We start from the raw sequence: 25,150 nt of genomic DNA on the forward strand, positions 1-25,150 counted from the left end.
AGCCGAAATGTTTACATAGCTTACTCACAATTGGCTGGCGGTCTACAGGAAACCTAAAATCCACCTGCCTCGAGTTAGGAGGGAAACAGGTCTAGTCTGGACCCGATGGTCTCTATGTAGGTGGATCATCCTGTTGATTGGGCTTGAAGTGTGCGCCAGCGGAGAAGCAGTTTACTCAGTAGGTATTTCGGCAACTGAAGCTGGGGAAATAACTACTGAGGACTCGACCACACCGCAAGTGCCCATCGTACGGATTACAAGATCCAACGAGTGTAGTAAGGACGACCTCCAATCGAAAATTATGAAGGTTGCCTGAAGGTATTAGTGTTCACAGGAGGTTTTAATATTTTAGCCCCTAAGGAAAGCTCCCACAAAGTGGGAGCTATGTATAATTCTGAAACAATTTTGATGGACCTCGCCGGATGTTTTCAGATGGATTGTCAAACAATCCGTATTAAATTTCGAGCAAATGTGTTTAAACTGTAATAACTACGTTGCACAAATGACAATCTTTTTGCAAATTACACTAAATTTGACGAACATATATATGGAAGCTATATCTAATTCTAACCCGATTTCGAGCTAACTTCTCAGATAATGTGGTACTCGTCGAGAAAAGCGTTGTGCAAAAAATGCTCTTGCAGTGGCTCTAGAAGTGAAAATCGGGCGATATACATATATGACAGCTATATCTTAATCTGAACCGATTTATATGAAATTCATCTATTAAGTTGAAAAGTAAGAGAAATCCTTCCTGACATATTTCGAGAAAATCGATTAAGAAATGACCATTTGATTGAAATATTACAGCAAATCGGACGTAAATATATATATGAGAGCTATGTCTAAATCTCAACCGATTTCGAGTAAACTTTATATAGACATTGTGGATGTCAACGAGGAAAGCGTTGTCCACAATTTTGGGAAGATTGGTCAATAAATGCGCTTGAAGTGGCTTTAGGGGTGAAAATCGGGCGATATATATACAATATATGAGAGCTATATCTAAATTTGAACCGATTTACATGAAATGCACCAGCAATGTTGAGAGTCAAGAGAAAATCCTTCCTGCCAAATTTCGAGAGAATTGGTTAACAAATGACCACTTTATTGCAGTATTACTGCAAATCGGACGAACATATATATGGGAGCTATATCCAAATCTGATTTTCGAGAGGAGAGTCTCAGTGAGAAGTCAGGTGGCACTGGCTCTTAATAAAATAATGAGTGCCAATTATACTCGAGTTGACAATGCGAGTTATTGCCGCCTTCAAATAACCAACGGAAAACATCAGCGTCTGTTCCCAGGTAAAGGGCGGCTGGGGACGAGCGTCGGATCTTGGAGCAAGCGGCTCGCCACAATGAGAGATACATATGCAATCCCACAAAACCAATGCGGTTGGGGTGCTGGGCCAGTAACCCGCCCCCGGAAAATTATAAGCAATTCTATGAGAAACAAAGGAATAGTAAAAACGGACGTCCCCCCCCCCCACGTTGGCGACCCACGCAAACCAAAAAAGGACCATGATTTGCGGATCTGCACCTGGGATGTCCGCACTATTTATAGAGAAAGTGCAGTATACGTGGTCATCGTAGCGCAGAGGTTAGCATGTCCGCCTATGATGCTGAACGCCTGGGTTCGAATCCTGGCGAGACCATCAGAAAAACATTTTCAGCGGTGGTTTTCCCCTCCTAATGCTGGCAACATTTGTGAGGTACTATGTCATGTAAAACTTCTCTCCAAAGAGGTGTCGCACTGCAGCACTCCGTTCGGAATCGGCTATAAAAAAGAGGCCCCTTATCATTGAGCTTTAACTTAAATCGGACTGTACTCATTGATATGTGAAAAGTTTGGCCCTGCTCCTTAGTGGAATGTTCATGGGTGAAATTTGCAATTTGCAGTATACGCGGCAGTACAAAGCAGATATTACCGCCCTACAGGAAGTGCGATGGCCTGGGAATGGCGTCACTACAACACCAAACGGTGACAAACTATACTCAATCCAATGGCAGCCGGATTTACGTACCGGATTGACCCGATGGAGTTCTTAATCGGCAAGGGCTGTCGCATCAGTGGCTGTGGATTTGTGGTCAGTCGGAGACTGAAACACCTTGTCTCCAGTTTTACTCCGGTGGATGAGAGGCTAGCCACAATCCGCATAAAAGCCAAATTCTTCAACATCAGCCTTATTGGTGCCTATGCCCCGACGGAAGACAAAGACGAGCAGACCAAGGATATTTTCTACTAGCGAAGATAGGGAAGGAAGGCATTTTTGGTCCAACAACCGGAAAGTTTAGCCTCCACGAGATAGCGTCCAGTAATGGGTTGAGGCTGATAAACACAAAACACAAGAAACCAAATTGATCACGTTGTGATAGATGGAAGGCATTCATCCAGCGTGTTAAATGTACGATCGATCCGTCGAGCGGATCATTACCTTGTTGCAGCAAAGGTTCGAACACAATTTGAACATGGCGAGGAAAGTACGATCTGACACTGCAAGGAAGCTGGATACTCCACTCGACTGACACAACTGCTTGATGAAGGCATTCCTTGTTCCGATGATATAATGGCGCAGTGGCAAACTATTGCCCACTCCATGGAAAATGGGGCGAAATCCGTACTTGGGTACTGGAAGCCTCCTCCAAGAATCCCATGGTACGACCTAGAGTGTTGAGATGCTACTGAAGCCAAGAATGCTGCATATAGAGCAACCCTGCAATCAGTAGCAGCGCGCCAGATGAAGGAGAGGTATCGGGAGAAAAGACGAGAGGAGAAACGTCTATTACGCAGAAAGAAAAAGGAAATGGAAAGACATGAAAATTGAGATGTACAGGAGTCAAAATGCAGTCCGGAAATTCGACCAAAGAATTAAACAACAAACCGATGGCTTTGGTACAGGCACATCCTCCTGCAGAGATAAAGAAGGAAATCTGGTAACTGACACAGATAACAAGCTGAGGTCATGGAAAGACGATTTTACCCAACTGCTAGTGTCCGACGTTGGCGGCGAAGAGGATAGCGCAGAACCAATCAATGATGATGGTACAGAATGTTTACCTCCAAGTCAGAAAGAGGTCCAAGTAGCAGTGACCCGACCAAAGTACATCAAGGCAGCAGGAGCCGATGGGTAACCCGCTGAACTATTAAAGACCGGAGGCGACACGCTGATAAGGCTTATGCATCAGTTTACTTGCGCAATCTGGTTAGAATTACGCATACCCGGTGATTGGAACTTCAGCATACTATGTCCCGTACACAAGAAAAGAGACAAGACAGAATGTGCGAACTACAGAGGAATACCCGACAAATCCACCCTGGACCAGATATTTACGCTGCGCCAAATCCTGGAAAAGACCCAAGAAGAACAAATCAACACCTACTATCTCTTTGTTGACTACAAAGCCGCATTCGATACTCCTTTACGTTCAAAGGTATTTCAAGCCATGTCTGAGTTTGGTATCCCTGCAAAATTAATAAAACTTTGCAGGATGACACTTGCTGTCACGCGTTCCTCACTAAGAATAGGAAAGAATCTCTCCGAATCATTTAATACCAAACGAGGTTTCAGACAAGGAGACAGCCTATCGTGTGATCTCTTTAACATCCACCTCGGCACCGCAGTAACCGAAACGAATGACACCAGTTTTGAGATAAAGAGAAGAATAATACTGGCAAACAGATGCTACTTTGGACTAAGTAAGCAGTTTAGAAACAAGGCCAATTCTCGACAGATGAAAATTACACTATACAAGACACTGATATTACCCGTGTTGTTATATAATTTTGAGGCCTGGGTATTTGTGAAAGCAAACGGGTAGCGCTTGGAGTGTTTGAGAGTAAGATTCTTCGTAAAATATATGGACCAGTTTGTGTTAATGGAGAATATAGGCGACGTATGAACCACGCGCTGTATGAGCTGTCTGACGACAATACCATAGTTACACACATCAAAATACAACGGCTGCGTTGGCTAGGTCATGTTGTCAGAATGGATGAAGAAGCTCCAGCAAAGAAGTCTTTTGAAGGCAAACACGGTGGTACACGCAAACCGGGATGACTAAAAGCCCGACGGAAAGATCAAGTGGTGGAAGACACCTCGAAATTTGGTGTCAGAGATTTTAGAATGAGCGCAGAAGATCGAGGCTCTTGGAACGCTATTCTACGTTCGGCTAGTGGAACAAATATCCTGTCATAGCCAATTAAAGTAAAAGTAAGGGTCTGATTACAAATTGGCACTATAACCTAAGCTAACTCTCTAAGATTATATGGTTCAACTTCGACTTATGTTTTGAAGTTGTTATTTTGAATAGACGACTCACTCATTATTCAGTCAAGTCAGGTAACCAGTCAAGTCAGGTAACCATAAAACGAAGCAGGTGACGATTTCTGTAGAAGGTGTGAGGATATGGAGAATTTCTCCCTCTTTGGCGATCAAACGGAGTTTTACTTTCGATTTCAATTTCTTTACGATTTGGCTAAACTAGTGTAAGAGGGATGAGAATTCCAAGTTATTCGCGTGATGAGATTTCCAAGTTATTCAGATTTGTTGCAGTGATCTTTGTAGTGGTCCGATAAGTTCAATGGAAGGAGTTGAAAGGTAACTAGCCTCTAGTAAGGGTAGACTTCTTGACATAGTTGACCTGTTAAGATTTCTTTAAAGGTTTCAATTCTGCTTATCGACCTGCATAAACAATGGCTAGATTTGCTCAGGGCTATTGCAGTTTGGTTGTGGTTTTGGAAGTTTGTTAGATGTTTCGCTAAAGACTATGAAAAAAAAAACTTTACAAATTATAACAATTAGCCTCAATAAAGTGCGATTAAATAGAATAAAAAATATTATAAACACATAAAAATAATATATAAGGATAATTAAAATTTTTTATATCAAAAGCAATAAAATATGCAATTCAAGGCTGTGTAACAAAATTAAAAGGCTTCTAAAATTCTAAACACATTTTCAAATCGTTGAGTATTGATAGATCATCGAGGGAACAATAAAAGGCGACAAGAAGTAAAGGAGTAAGCTTGCAGTATTCTGAATAAAGATAAGTAGTAAAAAGTAATGATTTTTCTATTGTTTTGAGAAGCTTTCTGTAAATAGTGCATATCCGTAATTGAGTAGGGATCTTGGAAGTTGAGTTTCCTTTTGGTTTGGTAGGCTATACATAAACAAGGGTCATCTGGACTTGAGTGGGGTTGTCAGGATGTAACTGGGATATGGCTACATTTATAAAATGTCAACTTTTGGAATGTACAGTTTGCTGGTCTACTGCCAACAGTGTGTTCACTATCGCTTATTTTAATAATGTTTGGATTGCTGGGGTTTCTTTAATTTATGTATCACTGTTTGTTGAGATTTTTTTCTTTTTTCAATATTTCTATTTATCGTCTGTCCTATATATATGTACTTACTAGTATGTTTTTGCTTGTATTTGTATATATATATATATGTATGTGTGTATTTGATAAAAATTAAATAACCAACATTTCGGAATGTTACATTCGCCGCTTTCAGCTGAATCTGAATCTATCGAAAAAAATTTTGGCTCGATCAGCCGAAAGTGAACTTCAACCATTCGGATCCATATTCGGATGGCGAAAATTTGTTTCCAAACTGGATTTCGACTTCAACGTTGTCGGATTGAGTGTTGTTGTTAGAGTTGTTGTATTCGTCCTACTACTTTTTGGATGGGCGTTCGACAGCGAGGACGATGAGCTGGCATTTGTTGTCGCTAGGGATGCCGACGACCCAGTGGCAGGAACTATAAATGCTGTGCTCTTCGGTCGAGCATTCGTTGACTTCGTTGTCAATGTGGTGGCAGTTAATTCTAGAGAGGGTTGTTGCGGTTTTTTCTTACATAAATTCGTAGATTTTTTATTATTATGATTAACATTGTTGCTGCTTTTGTGGTTGTTGTGATTATTATGATTTGAATGATTTGAAGAACTGGGCGGCGAAGAACTTCGTCTAAATGTTGAGTTCTTCTGCAGTGGCATGTCGTGAGAACGAGGTAACTGAAAAAAAAAATTTTATCAAATTAAATTTTTATCAAAATCATTATAATGAGAGAAAAATACTCTGTAATTGTTTTTTCAGGGAAAATTTTACTAAAATTGGTCCTTAGAAAAAATTTAATTTAATTTTTTTAAAGAAAATTGTGCTAAAATACTGTTTTTAGAAAATTTTTTATTTAAAATTTGTCTTTAGATCAACTTTTACCAATATTTTGCAGAAATCTCTTCAACAGGACGAAAGCCACAAGGGCCGTACATTACTTGGACCAATCCCATGGCAGCCGGTTGTACGCACCGGATTGACCCGATGGAATCCTCATCGGCAAGGGCTGCCGCCTCAGTGTACGTGTTCGTCTTTTTTCGTCATGGGAGAAGCACATCCCGGAGTGCCTTCTCCGCTAGCTTCTGGTCCGTGCCGGGATTGAAAAGAACCCCGGACCCTGGTTTTGTTCGGTTTGCCAGAACCGCCTTCATCATCGGTCGGTGAGGTGTAACCGGTGCATGGAGTGGGTACATTTCCGTTCTTGCTCTGGCCTGACTTCGCTACGGGAGTATAGTCATACTGGCTATGTCGCTAGGTGCTGTGCGAATATAGCCAGCAGTGGGTCACAAGCGTCGCCGTCGTCGCCTTCGGCGTCCTCGTCGTCCTCGTCTTCGGACTATATGACCCCCCCGACCTCTCCCGTACGGCAATTTATGCAACGACAGCACCCTAGCCCTACTATTGCCAGGCCAGTGCCGGGAAGTGTATGGTTCCTGCAGTTAAACTGCAATGGACTGCGAGGCAAGATTGATGAGATTGTAGATTTTATGAGTCGGAAGAGCATATCGGTCGCAGCAATCCAGGAGACAAAGCTGACTAACACCTGCAGCTTGCACAGTTGTCACGGCTACAATGTGCTACGTAAGGATCGCTCAAGGAATGGAGGTGGGGGATTGGCCTTCGTTATACACCATTCCGTGCAGTATAGACCTATCTCGCCTGCGCTTGACACTAGTGACCCCTACATGGAATGCATGAGGATAACAGTCAGGTCTGATACTGCCGAGATAGAGATATACAACGTGTATATACCGCCGGTTGGTAGCTGTGTCCCGATTAATGGCCAGGCTTACAACCCCGACATAAGTGGGTTGCTATCTGGCCATAATCGTCTGGTTCTGGTTCACGTCATGGCATTCTCCCCTAGGTAACGACCAGCGTGGCATAGCTTTGGCAGAGCAGATAGATAGTTTCACGTTTTGCATGGTGAATGAGGATGCCCCCACTAGGATTACGAGGAGGTGCAGCAGCTCGCCAGACATCTCAATTGCATCCCCTGATCTCCTGAGTGACGTATCCTGGCAAACCGTCATTTTTTTGGGGTCAGACCACCTCCCCATAGTTCTCACCATCGACCGACCAGCCCATCTTCATAACCTCTGAGCGCCGGACGTTGATCAATTATAAGAAGGCCGATTGGACTGGCTTCAGAGAGTATACCAATCGCCGCTTCAGTGAACTGCCACCCCCCTCTGATGTGCTTGTGGCCGAGAGGAAATTCCGAGACATCATTAACGCAGCAGCCGCTCGCTTTATACCAGCCGGTCGAATACCCCAAGTGCGGCCCAATTTCCCGGCGCAAGCAGTGGTACTCGCAGACGAGCGTCAACGAACATAAGCGGAATTTGTGGCTGGAACACTTGGAGCAATGTAACTTAGGCACCGGTATAGGCAAATTGTGGGCCACTGTTAAGTCACTCTCGAACCCCGGTAGACAGGATGACAGGACCTCAGTCACATATGGCGAGATAACCGCGACTGATCCGAAGAGATGCGCCAGGTTGTTCAACCGTCAATTAATTGTGCATCCCGAGAGAGACAGGGCAAGGAGGAGAGCCATTCGCCGTATTCGTGGTCTCCGAGCCGATGAACAGCCATCACAATTTACCGTGGGCGAAGTTACGAATGTCATCCGTGGCGCCAAATCTTCTAAGGCGTTGGGCCCCGACGGAATCTCTACATTGATGTTGATGAATCTGGATTCATCTGGAGTTGAGTACCTTACTACTGTCCTCAACCTGTCTTTGAGCACTCTTATAGTTCCCGATGTCTGGAAAATGGGCAGAGTGATCCCGCTACTGAAGCCTGGAAAAGACCCGAGTTTGGGGGAGTCGTTCAGACCGATCTCCCTTCTCTCATCAGTGGCAAAGACGATTGAGGCATTACTCCTCCCGAACCTCGTAGGAGAATTTCCATTCGCCAAGCATCAACATGGATTTCGGAGACTGCACAGCACATCAACAGCTTTGCATGCCATCACCACACACATTTGCCGTGGCTTCAATCAGCCTAGGCCATGTGATAGGACGGTCCTCGTGGCACTGGACCTATCGAAGGCATTCGACACGGTCAGCCATGCCAAATTATTTGAGGACATCGCCAACACGTCCCTCCAGCCAGGCCTGAAACGCTGGGTCGCAAATTATCTGTAAGGTCGCCAGTCATTTGTGGAATTTAGGGATAAGAAGTCGAAACACCGTAGAGTGATACAGGGAGTTCTCCAAGGTGGGGTGATATCACTGGCACTGTTTAACCTCTATCTATCCTCCATTCCACCCCCTCCAGACGGCATAGAGATCGTATCATATGCGGACGATTGTACGATCATGGCATAAGGCCCTCCATCCATTGATGACATCTGCGATAGGTTGAACGTCTACCTCAACGAGCTTGCCTCATATTTCGCTGCAAGAAATCTGAAGATATCCGCCACCACTACAAATACGCGTGAGGTGAATACTGAGCTGACTGTGATGGTCGATAGAGAAATGATTGCAACCATCAAGTGTCCCAAAATACTTGGCGTCACATTTGACAGCTCTTATACATTCTCCCCACATGCCACAGCAATCTGCGATAAAGAAACAAGGTCCTCAAGTCACTTGCTGGCAGCACTTGGGGTGCAGACAAAGAAACCTTGTTGACCACGTACAAAGCAATTGGCCGGTCTGTGGTAAGTTATGCAGCGCCAGTGTGGTCTCGTCAACTTTGTGACACGCAGTGGAATAATATTCAGATCTGTCAGAATGCAGCCCTCCGAACTGCGACGGGCTGTCTCTCCAGTACTTATGTGGACCACCTCCATCAGGAGACAAAGATCCTACCAGTGCGAAGACATAACTACATGCTGTCCAAGCAATAACTTTTGGGCTGTTATCGCAGAAACCATCCAAATCACCATCTTGTGGATAGATATCTACAAGAGAGAACCTCTATATCAAGCGGCATATAAAGCGGGTCTAAACAACATTCATGCAGACACGGTAGCAGATGCGGTAATTGGCTACGGGGTGAATGTAGTCCTTGGAGAACGACCGCCACCCATTGCACCCGAAGAAATCGACCTCCCCTGGCAAACCTGAGTAGTTCTGGCTTAATTACATTCCGGCAGGTGCAGCCGCCTCAATTGCTACAGAGCTAGGATTGATGCCGACGTGCAAGATGTATGCCCCGATAGTAACCAGGGACCGCACGATATACGTCACTTGTTTAACAGCCCAGCCAGACCCACTCGACTCAGACCCAGATACCTGTGGACGCACCCTTTCTTAGTCACAGAGTTCCTACTCAACAGAATCATGCAGACGAAAGATAGAACACAAGAAACTGCTACAACAACAACAACTACTGGGACATTTATAAGGCTGGACGACTCCCCAAAGGATAACACGGCGGCCGAAGAAGTTGTTACTGTTATCCATGGAGGAGGTTGCTGGGTTAGTTGTGTCTGAGTGGAAAATTCTTTGGGCGATAAAAAGTTTCGACTCCTTTAAATCACCGGTTAAATAACTAGCTGTATACGATATGCTGGCTCCTTGGTTAAGGGATTTATACTCTGCATGTCGTATATACTGTGGGATGGAGCTACACAAAGGTCATTTTCATTCAGAAAGCATGGAAACCTTACCTTACTAAGGTTTCCATGCTTTCGAGAGATTTTATTAGCCTGACATCCTTTATGCTGCATACTCTACAGATAGGGCAAAGATCCCTGGAGATCGACTGTCTCGGAATTATCATGCATATTGTAAGGACCTGTTCACTGAACATCTCTTCACGACCTAGTCGCTTACATGGAGGATTCTCTCGTCATGAGGGAATATACAATGGTAGCATTTCTTGACATAGATAGTGCTTTCAATCATGAAGAAGATGGAGTTTCTAGGCATCAACTCTACCGTAAGAAAGTTTCTTAATAACTTACTCACTAAAAGATACATTACGACAGGCTTGGGGATCTGCGGATCTAAAACGATGGGTCAGCAAAGGAACTCCCCAGGGAGTTGTACTGTCTCCTCTACTTTGGAATGTAGCCATTAACAATATACTATTGTGTCTGGAAGAAAAAGATGTAAAAGTGATAGCGTATCCTGATGACGTGACAATTGCGATTAGGGGAAAGTTTCCCAGCACTCTAAGAGATATACTTCAGGAAGCTCTAAGTGCAACAGCGAAGAGGGCTACTGAAAGTTGTCAGGCTGTAAATCAGTGCAAGACAGAATTGTCTTTTTCAGCACCAGATGCAAGATGCCTACAGTGGCACCTGTCTCCTTAGGAGGAGCGAATGCTCGATTTACAGAAAGCGCAAAATACCTTGGTGTTTTGTTGGACAGGAAATTGAACTTCAAATCCAACATTTTGGAAAGGGCAAGAAAGGCAACTCTTGCCCTATACACCTGCAAGAGAGCCATTGACAAACGTTGGGCGTATAAACCGCGTGTCATGAACTGGGTATATACTGCATTTGTCAGACTTGTAATGCTATATGGTGTAGTAGTCTGGTGGACGACGCTTCAAAAGTCGACCTACTGTTCAATACTCAGCTGGATCCGAAGGATGGCTTGTTTGTGCATCACAAACGCATTAAGGACGCCACCATTGATGCACTGAATGTAATGCTGCCTCAAATGCCTATGGACATTGTGGCTAGACATATTACTGCTACCACTGCTGTGAGGCTAAGGAAGCTTTCCCTTTGGTCTTGCGGCTATGGACACTGTGTTGATACAATGCCCGATGTTCCAGGCAGCGCGAATTATGAGCCATTTACACATTACGAGCCATTTTTTGATAAAACCGATTGGAACTACAATATTTCTGGTAATAGAAGTTACATAGACTTTAATACGGATGGCTCCGAACTAGACGATCAGGTGGGCTTTGGGGTGTGGTCTGAAGTACTAAGACTGGTTATATCAGGAAGCTTACCCGACCAGTGCAATATGTATCATGGGAAAAGGCTTGAAATTAAAGAATGACTAAGGTAAAGTGTCATAACAATGATTGGCACAAATATCTCCTTAGACACCCAGGCAGCCATTAAATCTCAGTGAGACGTATTTCTCAATTTTAAAAACCGTCCTTTACTGCATTTCCCAATCCGTCTCGATTTCACATGGCCACATATCTGTCAACATGATGGCTGAACAGTCCTAAATTCACCTGTGCTGGGTGCCGGGCCACAATGATATCACAGGGAATTAGGGAGAGTAGGCGAGTTTGTGAGACTAGGAACTACCTAACACATTCCAGGAACGACTGGAATCTGAAACCTTCAGCATCAGGCCCGAAGGGCAACGAGCGGCAGATGGTCATAAAGTGGGGGTTGTTAACACTGCAAAATTATGTGGCCCAATCGAAACTTCAAGAGGTCTAACGATTTGCTATTGCTGGATGGAACAGACGCTTCAGTCATTGTGTCCGTTATGACAAATCACTGTCTGATCAGTAAACATGCTGACAGACTGAAGGTTGCAGGTAACGACTTCGGCAGAAGCTATGAGGACGTCGAGGAATAGGAGAATATAGAACATTTCTCGGCACGGGATAGCTGAGAGAACCACAAAGCCTAGAACTTTGAGGTCCGATCTGTAAGGTATTCATCGCTGTCCCGAGAAGTTTAGCCTTGAGCTACCGGTTGGGTACAGCGGAATGCTTCTTAAGGAGTATCTGCAACTGCAATTGCGGACAATCCGCGGTATCGAGCGGAGAGTCGCGATAGGAGGCCGGGCGAAACCCGCTCTAGCTTAAATAGAGCGGGTTTCGCCCGGCGGACATGTTCGATATGATATGAAGAGTTAGGGTTAGGTTAGGTTGAAAGAAGGTGCCGATATTAATCCGTCCCATGTCACTATGAGATATACACCTTAGCCAGTAATCGGCTTGTTGTGCGCTCTAAAAACTAAAAAGGTACCCCGCAAAAGAAATTCCGTGCTACTTACAAAATCTTTAATTGTTGCTTCATATGTGGTATGGTGTCCCCACCTATGTACCGGTGTCTGTTGGCCGCGAAAGCCGGGCAATGATATATGAAATGCTCCAACGTCTCATCATCTTCCCCACATGTCCTACACATGCTATCACTTGCCGCACCGACTATGTGTCCCGTTCTGACACCTCGTCCTCTCGCGATCCGGATCACCCCGTGGGACATGACGAGTTTTTGGCTCTTTTAAATAACCAATGGTCACCATGTTCCGGCGGCGAACGATCTGTTGTACCGGAATGAGCTTGCTCACCGACAGGAGCTTGATGAAGGTTGCCACCTCCACGTGCATATTTGGCTACAACAACAACAACAGCAGTCAGAAGGAGTTCCAATTTAGGTTCTCATTTCTTTGAGAACTTGTCTGATTTAGCGGATTTGAACATTCGCAAGTTGTTGGGCTTTTCAAAGCATACTGGATGGTTCAACGGCAGGAACTAGATGGCACATTGCTTCTCCCGTTCCGATAGACGAAAACGTCTAAGTGAGTCTGGTGACAGATTGGCACATGTATACGCCTTACCCTACCTACCCGTGCATGGGATAACTATGAGCACATCACGGACTGGAGCGTTGATCACAAATCTGGGTGATGTTCTTCGTTATCACGAGAGCCTAGCTGGGAGGGAAGGAGGTCTGGATAGTTATTGGTGTTATAACGGGACACATAGGACTACGAGCTCACTTTTGCAAAATCAGTGAGGCAAGTGATAGCATGTGTAGGGCATGTGGAGAAAATGATGAGACGTTGGAGCAATTCCTATGTCATTGCTAACTGACACCGGTACTTAGGTGGGGACACGATATCAGATATGAAATAACTAAGTGGCATGGAGCGGATTAATATCTGCACTCTCTTTTCAACCTAACCTAACCTAGCTGGGAGATACCGGGCGCGCTTATAGGTTGCAAATAGTGGAATGCTTCATACGGAGTAGCTGTTACTGCAGTCGTGGATAGTCAGTGATATAGGAGGAGGAGAGTCTGAGTGAAAGTCCGGGCGGCACCGGCTCTTTCTTAAATACCGAGTGCCAATGATGCTCGATATCACACGGCGAGTATTGTTCTAGCGGCGATAGGTCATATGGACCGCAACAAGTTTGCTCAACTATAAGAGTTTGGCGAGGATCGCCAACTCGACATCAACAACAACCAATCTTCGAAGAAAATTTTACATAAAAAAAAATCAAAAAAGTTCGAAAGATTTTTCCTTTAGAATAAATTTCTTAGAAATTCTGTCTTCAGAGAAATTTCATCTTTTAAAAAAAATTTTAAATATTGGGTTGCCCAAAAAGTAATTGCGGATTTTTCATATAGTCGGCGTTGACAAATTTTTTCACAGCTTGTGACTCTGTAATTGCATTCTTTCTTCTGTCAGTTATCAGCTGTTACATTTAGCTTGCTTTAGAACAAAAGTGTAAAAAAGTATATTTGATTAAAGTTCATTCTAAGTTTTATTGAAAATGCATTTACTTTCTCTTAAAAAATCCGCAATTACTTTTTGGGCAACCCAATATATTTTGTATTTAGTAAAATGTCCTCTAAACTTACCTCCTCGTTCATATGGAATCCATTCCTTAGCACCTCACCCGTAACATCCGAATCTGTGGTCGGTGTTATTGTGGCAGCAGCTTCCTCTTCATCCAACAGGCAAATACCATCAATCGATGTGGAATGTTTGGGAAAATTAGCATGGAACTGTTTTGATTTAATGGAATTTGTGGCACTACTGCCATTACTATTACTACGGCTTAAATTACTACTGCGTAGAGTGCCACCAAATACTGTGGGTATACTATCGCCGGCCACCGTGGCCAAGGAGATAGAATTGGGTGGTACACTACTATTGGCAGCGAAAGAAGAGGAACTTTGTTTTTGCGTTACCAAACCCACAATACTGGGTCCCGCCGTATTTTTGAAAGGTATGAAAAATGGCTTTTGTTGATTACACTCGGAATTGGCCAACATAGCATTGGCTCCCTTATTCTTTTTCTGAGGGCTAATTTGACACAATGGAATGGAGGATAAGTTATGTTCGGCTCCCACATAAAAGCCACTCAGCACTGAGGTATTACTGGAATCGACCATATTCTCCAGCGAGGGTCTTACAATGTAGGCATTGCCATTGGCCAACTGGGTAGTCTCATACAAGGCTCTGTCACTGGCCAAAATGTCAATGTGTCTTGCCATGGCTTTGGGTATAAGAGTTTGCATTTCATGGGAATCTGGTGGCATGGTATTCGAACTGAGACCCCCAGCACTGCCACTGGGTAGGCCGATATTACTGAGATTTCCAAAGTGGATATCAGTGGGTGTAGACAAATGGGTGGGACCATGTTGGCGGGCCTTGAAGCGTTTGCGCTGGAACATTATCAGAAGGGCAAAGCCAAAAATGCATAGTATCGAAAGTAGAGAGCCAATGGCTATGCCACTATAGACCTCCGCAGAGGAATTGGAACTTTCGATTTCCAGCGAACGATGATTAATGTTGCGCAGATCGATGGATATGGGAGCACCCACACCGGTTTCGCCCACCACTCTTACTGAGATATTGATTTTTGCCTCTTCCGATATATTGGGAAACTGTAAACAAAAACAAAGATGATTAAGCCCAAGACTTTTAGCACCTTTTTTTAATGCCACTCACCTTGTAAAAGCACACTGAACACTCCATAACATTTGTCTCGTGCGTCACATTTCCCAAAGTCCATAAAATATTATAATGATGAATTTTACCATTCGGCTGCAATGGAGGATCCCAATTCAATTTCAAACCATTGTGTCTGGTCACCTTTTGATTACTGATGGTTCCGGGGGGATCCGGCAGGGTAACAACACTCAATTGCCCATAGAAAAGATTCGTATCACAACTGGAGAAGTGAAAGCTATAGTGGGTCTGTGGACGTAGCTTGGTGACCTCTAATTCTGAATTGACTATGACACGTTTATCACATTTACGCTCTTCTTTGACTATATGCGGATACTGTAGCTGTAGATGACACACTTGGACACATGATTCATTAAAACTATCTTGGAAATGAAAGAGAAGCATTCGTGATTCCACTATGGTTAGATGATAAGGTGTGGCAATAAATTCGCCAGTATCGTTGAAGACCTGTAAATAAGAAATAACAGTAGTTAGATAAAGAAGACGCAGATGAACCATTCGGATTTGCAACTGAAACAAGAGTGAATGCCAATATTTCAAAAAGTTTAGAATATTTGTGGAGATATACATCGTTTAAGGTTAGGGTTCCAGGGTTCGCCACTCAGTATAGAGTTCGCTACTCAGTAGTCGAGAATCTAAAATGGGCTGACAGTAAACAGAGATTCTACAATGTGTGTATCCTACAGAACGATTTCTTTGCTCTCTCCTATGGCCAACAAATTTCAAGTACTACTTGTCCACAATGCCGACAACACGATAGCTTACATGTCTCAAACAGGTCAAACTACGCCATAGACGGATTTCGTGCGAAACTATTCGAGACATTCTGCTACGTCAACCATACCAATCGTTTTATGGACATTCCGTACGTTTTTCTATTCCCAATGTAGAAACGTTGGTTAGTAAGTATTTTATGCAGTCGCTAGACTTGTGAAGAATAAAGGGATCCAAAACCATGTCGTGTAAAGCAAAACATAACCTAACCTAGGCGAAAAACATAACCTAACCTAGTGAAAGGGCACTATTGGACTGGATCATACAAAAGGCAGTATATGAAATTACACTGATTGAAATATGGCGTTACTTTGCCAATACCACCTGGTATTATTCTGTTCGCGTCATTGGCAAAGATTTTTAATACCATTTGGTATAAATTCAATACCAGACAAATGAGGTTATTAAGAATTGATGGTGTCACATTTAAGTGGGTGTGCCGAAAGCCACAAGGGCACTATTGGACTGGATCATACAAAAGGCAGAATTATGAAAGTACACTGATTGAAAAATGATGTTACTTTGCCAATACCAACTGGTATTTTTTTTTTCGCATCACTGGCAAAGATTTTTAATACCATTTGGTATAAATTCAATATCAGGCAAATGAGGCTATTAGAAATTGACGGTGTGGCATTTAAGTGGGTGAAAACCTGTTCAAATACCCGAAAGCGATGGAAATGAAAATAATAAAAATTCTTAGGACATTCTACATCAAAAACATGAAAGTCTCTAGTGTGGAAAACTTTGGTGCTGTTGGTGTATTCATATGAAAATCACTTCTGGGAATCAATGGATATGGAGTCAATTGCTGAATTGGGGTTGGTCACAGTGTAAAAAAATGCAAATTTTGCCCATGAACATTCCACTAAGGAACAGGAGCAAACTTCTCAAATATCAATGAGTGCAGTCCGATTCAAGTTTAAGCTCAATGATAAGAGGCCTCCCTTTTATAGCCGAGTCCGAACGGCGTGCCGCAGGGCGACACCTCTTTGGAGAGAAGTTTTACATGGCGAAGTACCTCACAAATGTTGCCAGCATTAGGAGGGAAAAACCACCACTGAAAATTGTTTCTGATGGTCCTGCCAGGATTCGAACCCAGGCGTTCAGCGTCATAGGCGGACATGCTAACCTCTGCGCTACGGTGACCTCGGTGGGGTCACAGTGTAACATTACTTTTTATACCCACCATCATAGGATGGGGGTATACAAATCTAGTCATTCCGTTTGTAGCACCTCGAAATATTGATCTGCGATCCCATAAAGTGTGTATATTCTGGATCCTCTCGACATTCTGATTCAATCTAGCCATGTCCTCCGTCCGTCTATCGAAACCACGACAATTTTCAACGCACAAAGCTAGCAGCTTGAAATTTTGCACAGATACTTAATATGTAGGTCGTTGAGGATTGAAAATGGGCTACTTCGGTTCAGATTTGTATATAGCTGCCATATAAAACGATCTCCCGATTTGACTTCTTGAGTCCCAGGAAGTCGCGATTTCTGTCCGATTTGGCTGAAATTAGCATGTAAATCGGTCTATGACCTAATATAGCTACCATATAAACCGATCTCCCGATTTGACTTATTGAGCTCCTGGAACCGCAGTTTTCATACGAGTTGGCTGCAATTTTGCGTATAATATTTTGTTACTACCTCCAACAACTGTGTCGAGTACGGTCCAAATCGGTTTATAACCGCCCATATTAATCGATTTCCCGTTTTGACTTCTTGAGCCCCTTGAGCCCCACAATTTTCATCCGATTGGGCTGAAATTTTGCACATAGTTTTCTCTTATGACCTCCAACAACTGTGTTAAGTTTGGTCTAAATCGGTATATAACCTGGTATAGTTACCATATAAACCGATCTCTCGATTTTACTTCTTGAGCCTCTGTAAGCCGCAATTTTCATACGAGTTGGCTGAAATTTTGCACATAGCATTCTGTTATGACCTCCAACAACTGTGTCGAGTACGGTCCAAATTGGTCTATAACCTGGTATAGCTCCCATATAAACCGATCTTCCGATTTGACTTCTTAATACCCTGGAAGCAACAATTTGTGTCCGATTTGGCTGAAATTTCGCATGCGGTGTTCTGTTTTAACTTTCAACATATCGGTATATAACCTGATATAGCTCCCATATAAACCGGTCTTTCGATTATCTTGTGCCTTTCCTAGACGCTTTAATTTTGCTGGTTTGACAGAAGTTTGGTATATAGAATAAAATTATGCCCTTGGGAACCCACCACCAAGATTCGGCCCGGCCAAACTCAGGAAGCTTTTACTTGTTGTAATTTTTAACATAAATAGTCGAAATAAAATTATATTAGAATTATTATCAATGGCTTGTTTTGGTTCATTAGGTGGTGAAATAGTCAATAACGATTTGGTGCTAAGACCAATTACGGTCTGGTGCTAAAACCAATAACAGATTGGTATTAACAACAATACCAGTTTGGTAATAAGCATAATTCCAAACGGCGCTAATCATTTTAGAGTCATCCATACCATCCGGTATTGTTTTTGTTGCTTTACTATCAATACCGTATGGTACTGAAATGAGCACGTTTGGTATCAACTTTTCTCTGGGTGTACTGTAATACTGGAGCTTCGGAAAAGGATACATGTGAGGCCTTTAGGTTACGGAAGATCCTAGCTTACAAACCTACAACGGTATAGTACATTCTAAAGTAAGATAATATCTAGTAAAGAAACACTATTACTACTACTTGGTACACATTTTCCAGGAAACTCTCCAACGGATAACGTGGTGAAGGAGGAAGTTATTTCTGATGTAAAGAAGATTGTGTTTCAGTCGCCTACCTCAACAACAACATGCTTATAGCAAGGGCAGAAACAGCATAGAAGATCTCTCGTTGTCAACCAATATACAATGGAGGATTTCTTGACATTGACGGTTCATTCAATGATGAAAAACCGTCGTCAATATTGAAACAGCTGGAAACTCTCTCATGAACCTCGATCTGGAGGTAGTAGACGGATCGGAATAATCTCAGGTCAAATCAATTCGTGTGGACCAAAAAGACAACTCTTTTGCCATACATCTAGAAGAGGCCCATTAACAAACGTTTGGTGTTTGAATCGCGTGTAATGTATTGGCTTTATATTGCAGTTGTCAGATGAATAATGCTATACAGTGTTGTGGTCTGGTGGACGGCGCTTCAAAAGCCCATCTAAGATTCAATACCTAGCCTGATCTAAAGGAAAGCTTATTTGTGCGTCGCAACCATTGAAGCGCGGAACTTAATGCTGCACCTTATGGCTCTAGACACTAGTGTGAGGCTAATAGCGCTTCTCTTTGGCCATGCGGCGGCTTCAGACACTGTATTATCTTTGATGCAATGTGAACATTCGCAAGAATGCATCTTCCTTCCGCGATTTCTGTGGTAACGCAATGGGAAAAAAGTCTAAGTAAGTCTGATTGCTGCCTGCCACTCAAACCTTACCTTTATTTATTTATGGTCCTATAAGAGGGATTTGTTCACCAAATTGCACCCTAATCGTATAAAAATGGAGATTTCTAAGGGCTCAAGAAGTCATATGCGGGGTTCGGTTTATATGAGGGCTACACCCGAGTGGAAGCCACCGTATCGCAGAGATTACCATGTCCGACTATGACGCTAAACGCTTGGGTTCGAATCCTGGTGAGAACAATAGAAAAAATTTTCAGAGGTGGTTATCCCCTCTTAATGCTGGCGACATTTGTGAGGATCTATGCCATGTTAAAATTTCTCCCCAAAGAGGTGTCGCACTGGGGCACGCCCTACGAACTCGGCTACAAAAGGAGGCCCCTCATCATTGAGCTTAAATTTTAATCGGACAGCACTCAGCGATATGTGAGAAGTTTGCCCCAGTTCCTTAGTGAAATGTTCATGGCAAATTTGCAAATTTGCATTCTATCAAGAAGTCAGATCGAAGGAAAACTTTATGTGGGAGCCATATGACCTATTTGCAATAACCAATAATATGCTCAGATATTATGGGTTGCAGACCCTAAATCGGCAGATTGGTCTATATGTTCGGACTATATTTAGATATAGCTGCTAAATATAGTCCGATCTGAACCATATTTGAGTCGGATGTCGGGAGGTTAAAAAAAAAAAAAACAACTCACTGTTTTAAGTTTCAGCGAAATTGGATAATAAATGCAGAATCTATGGGCTGCAGGTCCCTAACCAGCAGAATGATCTATATGGGGTTATAGCTTTATATAAGAAACAAAGCCCCACAAAAAATAGTCTAAAGGCGTTAAATCGCACGATCTAGGCGGCCAATTGATCAGTTCCGAACGTGAAATGAAATGTTCACCGGACTCGCCTCTCAATAAGTCCATTGTTACACGTGTTATGTGGCACCGTCTTGTTGAAACCACATGTCATGTAAGTCAAGCTCTTGCATTTTGGACAAAAAAAGTCGGATATCATCTCACTTTAGCGCTCACCATTCACAGTTACATTACGATTCGTATTATCCTTTAAGAAGTACTGTCCAATGATGCCACCAGCCCATAAACCACACCAAATTGTGACTTTTTCTGGATGAATTGGTTGCACTTGCAATGCTTCTGTCTGATCTTCACTATAAAATCGACAATTCTGCTTATTTACGTACGCATTATGCCAAAAATGAGCTTCGTCGCTTAATGGAAGAAGCGGGCGACGAACTTTCTTAATAAAGAACTCATTTTGATGTTAAAATTCCATAATTTGCAAGTGTTGTTCGTTTTTAAAACGATTCGTGGTTAAATTATGGATAAAATTGAAGATGTTTGGCAGTGAAACAAAAGACGAAACGCGCGTGAGCTGTTAAAACCAGTGTTAAAAGAAAGATAATTGCCAAATAAATCACCCTTTATATATTCAAAACCTTTCGTCATAATTGATTAAAAAATGCTTCATTCATGAACTTATAGCAGCTATATCTATATATAGTCCGATATCCACCATATTCAGGAAGGCTATGTATGCGTCTTACATAACTCATTGTACCACATTCATCGGGTAAAAAAAAACCTTTTATGGACCTAAGAACTTAAATCGGGAGATCGGTGTATGCATATGACAGCTGTATCCAAATTTAGACCGATCTGAACCATATTGAATACGAATGTTGAGGAGCCTAAAACAGCCCACTATCTCAAATTTCAGCTAAATCGAGAAATTGTTTATTTTTCGTCCCCAGAACTTAAATCGGGAGATCGGTACATATGACCTCTTTATCGAAATATGGCCCGATCTTGACCATATTCAGTACGAATGTTGAGGGGTCTAACCCAACTCATTGCGACTAATTTCAGCAAAATCAGTTAATAAATTCACCTTTTATGGGTCTAAAACCATAAATCCATCATCGGGTAAAAAAAAACCTTTTATGGACCTAAGAACTTAAATCGGGAGATCGGTGTATGCATATGACAGCTGTATCCAAATTTAGACCGATCTGAACCATATTGAATACGAATGTTGAGGAGCCTAAAACAGCCCACTATCTCAAATTTCAGCTAAATCGAGAAATTGTTTATTTTTCGTCCCCAGAACTTAAATCGGGAGATCGGTACATATGACCTCTTTATCGAAATATGGCCCGATCTTGACCATATTCAGTACGAATGTTGAGGGGTCTAACCCAACTCATTGCGACTAATTTCAGCAAAATCAGTTAATAAATTCACCTTTTATGGGTCTAAAACCATAAATCAGGAGATCGGTATTGAAAAGGGATGTCGAGGAGCCTAACACATCTCGTTATAAAAAATTTCTGCGATCTTGGTCAATAAATGCGCCTTTTTGGGCCTATTACCCTTAATCTAGAAAATGGTCTATATAAGCCAGCTATATCTAAATCTGGACCGATCTCGGCCAAATTAAAAAAGGATGACGAAAGGCCAAACATAACTTAATGTCCCATATTTTAGCGAAATCGGACAATAAATGCGCCTTATATTGGTTCAAGGCCATAAATCGAGAGATCGGTCTATATGGCAGCTAAATTTGGACAGGTCTGGGCCATATTGTACAAGGATGTTGAGAGGCCTAATACAAATTAATGTCAAATTTCAGCGAAATGTGTCCAAGACCTTAAGTAGGCAGATCGGTCTATATGGGGGCTATATCAAGATATAGTCCGATATAACCCATTTTCGAACTTAATAAGCCTATGGGCAAAAAACAATCTGTGTAAAATTTGGTGAAATTTTGGACAGTGAGTTGTGATAGGCCAGTCGACATCCCACTTCAATTTGGCCCAGATCAGTTTAGATTTGGATATAGCTGTCATATAGACCGATCTCTTGATTTAAGATTTTGGGCCCATAAAAGGCGCATTTATTGCCCTATGTCACCGAAATTTGGGACAGTGAGTTCTGTTAGGCCCTTCGACATCGTACTTGAATTTGGCCCAGATCGGTCGAGATTTGGATATAGCTGCCATATAGACCGACCTCTCGATTTGAGGTTTTAGGCCCATAAAAGGCGCATTTATTGTCCGATGTCGCCGAAATTTGGGACAGCGAGTTAGGTTAAGCCCCTCGACATGCTTCTGCAAAATGGCATAGATCGGTTCAGATTGGGATATAGCTGCCATATAGACCGATCTCTCGATTTAAGGTTTTGGCCCCATAAAAGGCGCATTTATTGTACGATTTTCCCCAAATTTCAGACAGTGAATTGCGCTAGGCTCTTCAACAACCTTCTGCAATTTGGCCTACATCGGTTCAGATTTGGATATAGCTGCTATATAGACCGATCTCTCGATTTAAAATCTTGGTCCAATAAAAATCACATTTTTAATCCGATTTCTCTGAAATTTTAAATAGAGACTTATGTTAGGCTTTCCAACATCCGTGTCGTATATGGTTCAGATCAGTCTATATTTTAATATGGCTACCAAAAAAAAAAACAATATTTTGTTCTACAAAATTGAACAATGACTTGTACTTATTAGACCTCTCAATATACGTGTCGAATTTGGTCCAAATCGGACCATATTTCGATAAAGCTGCTAAAGGGGCATAAATTATGCATTTTTCACCGGATTATGACGAAAGGTGGTTTACGTATACACCCGAGGTGTTGGGTATCCAAAGTTCGGCCCGGCCGAACTTAACGCCTTTTTACTTATTGTTCTTCAATAGTCAAAATTTAGTTAACTATCATATGCAAATTTAATATTTACCGTCTTCCATTCGACATAACGAAAATCCTGGGCCAAATTTTCATTATCCGAAGTTATAACGAGGACACGCAACTTCAATCTGGTAAAGTTGGACAGCATAAGCCCGGTGACATTGGCATGCAGAACCAAACTATAAATATCCTCATCCGGTTCCAGATCATTGGCAATACTGGCATCATTGTCACTGTAGCTGGTGATGGCATTTTTGAGAATACGCTTCGCTTCCAATTGATTTACAGGTTCGATGCTTGTCAGTTTCTGGCTTATATCCTGCAGCGTCAGATTGACATGTTGTAGGGTACCCATCAAGTGGGGCCGGAAGAGTTCTTCGGGATGGGGTTGGGTGAAGTTAATGGCGAATTGTATGATGAAATATTTTTTATTGTTAAAATCCGTTATGGACCAAGTAACAAAGGTATCATTGCCAAAGTGTAAAATGCGAGGAGGCACTGAAACATTGAAAAGCGGATTAATATTAAGAGTATACTCATTTACAACAACCAACTTACATCCCTGGGTACAACAGGTAACGGGCAGACTTCTTAGGGTACTTTGTATGGTGTGCTGAGTTTGATTATTTCCCATGCTAATCTCGGAGGTGGTCATCAGTACACGAGTTATCAGCTCAAAGGGTTTGATATAGGGCAGATGTTTATCTATGATTATATAGGAGGCATTCAGTTTCATGGGAGAGTAGGGTGATATCCAACGAAAAGGATTCGTTTGAACAATGTGGGCGACAAAGAGATTCTAAAACAGAGAAAATCATTTTTTTCTTTTTTTTTTTGATAGTCCAACTCCATTTTACTTACCACAGTTCCTTCGGCTTCGAAAGTCACATTGACCGAATTAAAAGTGTGGGCAAAACAGCGTATATTTCTCAAAGGGTTGGGTTTCTCATCGCCGCGATTGCGCAAACGAATTTCCCCTGCAGTATACACCTCCCCGGCCACATTTCTAGCAAAGCATTGATAGATGCCATTCTCTTCGGGATCAAAGGAGGGTATCATCAATTCATTGCCATTAATGTAGCGTGTAAAGGAGCTGCTGAATTGGGCACCATTGTGATACCAAGTTATAATGGGTCGAGGATTGCCCGTGACTAGACACTGGTAGGTGATGGAAGAAGCAATAATGCCATCGACAATGGGTAATTCTTGCAGTACTAGGGGAGGTGTGGTGACAATCACATGGAAGGTCTACAACAAAGAGGAGTAAAGTTTTAATGCAATGATTATCGTTTTTGATTTGGGTATGCACTTCATCAATACCATAGTCGATTTCTCAAATCAATGTCATCTTGCTCAAACTGCCTATATGAAATATTTCTATTTTCTATCTTTTTACCTGATTACTATACGCCGTTGAACATGTGTAGTAGCCCTCATATTGATTGATGCTCGAGCGTATGTGATACTCCTTGCTATTGTTGGCCAATCGAATCCAAGGTGAGTTAAAGGTTTGCTGGAACCACCATTCAATGGTGGCGTCATCTGTTAAAGCACAGCAGCTAAGGTTGAGGTCTCCACCAGTTGGCACAAAAAGTGTGGAATTCTGCAGATGAGGTATCAATTGGGCATTATTTAAAGTACGTCCTTCTCCATGCACCACATTCAGAGTCATCCAAAATTGGCGATGCGTCTTTGAAGTGAAGTTGTTGTGCGCTACACATCTGCGAGAAAAGTAAGGAGTCATCATTTTTCATCAGTTTTATCATGATAACATGCTGGCGCCACGACAGCATTGTGACTTCTTTAGGTTGAGGTCGTTTGGAAATTTACACAGAATTTGAAGGCTCTTCTGGTGGTAGGAATAATGACACAAAGAAGAATATTTACACACTATCTAAGGGTGTGTAAATATATTAAACGCATTTGAAGCGATATCAAAAACACCACAAGTATAGACTTATTCGCACCATACATGGCATGGATGTTGAATGTCACCAGAAGTAATTTTCCATCTCACTTGAGAGCTGAAGCCTCTGATTGCCACTCTCCAATCGCTTCCACCGAGCCTTATGTCATAGTAAAAGCGTGATATTATTTGAAATGGAAGCTGCCTTTGCTGTTCGTGGGGACGTACCAACAAGACTCGGCACCGTCACATAAAACTCATGCAAACCAAGAATGGCAAAAAAGATAATTTTCCGCATTTCATTTCGTCCACACAGTGGCTGTCCA

At 42.4% G+C, this 25,150-nt stretch overlaps 1 protein-coding gene across 5 annotated transcripts in view; it reads right to left on the minus strand.

Moving 5' to 3' along the window:
• Positions 1-4,485: 4,485 nt before the first annotated feature.
• LOC106092859 (protogenin) overlaps positions 4,486-25,150 on the minus strand; it is a 329,167-nt gene continuing 308,502 nt past the window's right edge. For all 5 annotated transcript variants that reach the window (XM_059363406.1, XM_059363403.1, XM_059363404.1 and 2 more), the window contains exons 7-13: positions 24,315-24,639; positions 23,780-24,166; positions 23,477-23,717; positions 22,968-23,416; positions 14,975-15,442; positions 13,879-14,910; positions 4,486-6,019 (exon numbers count right to left, since the gene is read on the minus strand). In XM_059363406.1, the coding sequence (XP_059219389.1) occupies positions 5,573-6,019; positions 13,879-14,910; positions 14,975-15,442; positions 22,968-23,416; positions 23,477-23,717; positions 23,780-24,166; positions 24,315-24,639 (3,349 nt within the window). In that variant the 3' untranslated portion in view covers positions 4,486-5,572. The remainder of the gene's footprint in view (positions 6,020-13,878; positions 14,911-14,974; positions 15,443-22,967; positions 23,417-23,476; positions 23,718-23,779; positions 24,167-24,314; positions 24,640-25,150) is intronic.

This window comes from Stomoxys calcitrans, chromosome 2 (assembly GCF_963082655.1).
Source record: "Stomoxys calcitrans chromosome 2, idStoCalc2.1, whole genome shotgun sequence".
NCBI lineage: Eukaryota > Metazoa > Arthropoda > Insecta > Diptera > Muscidae > Stomoxys > Stomoxys calcitrans.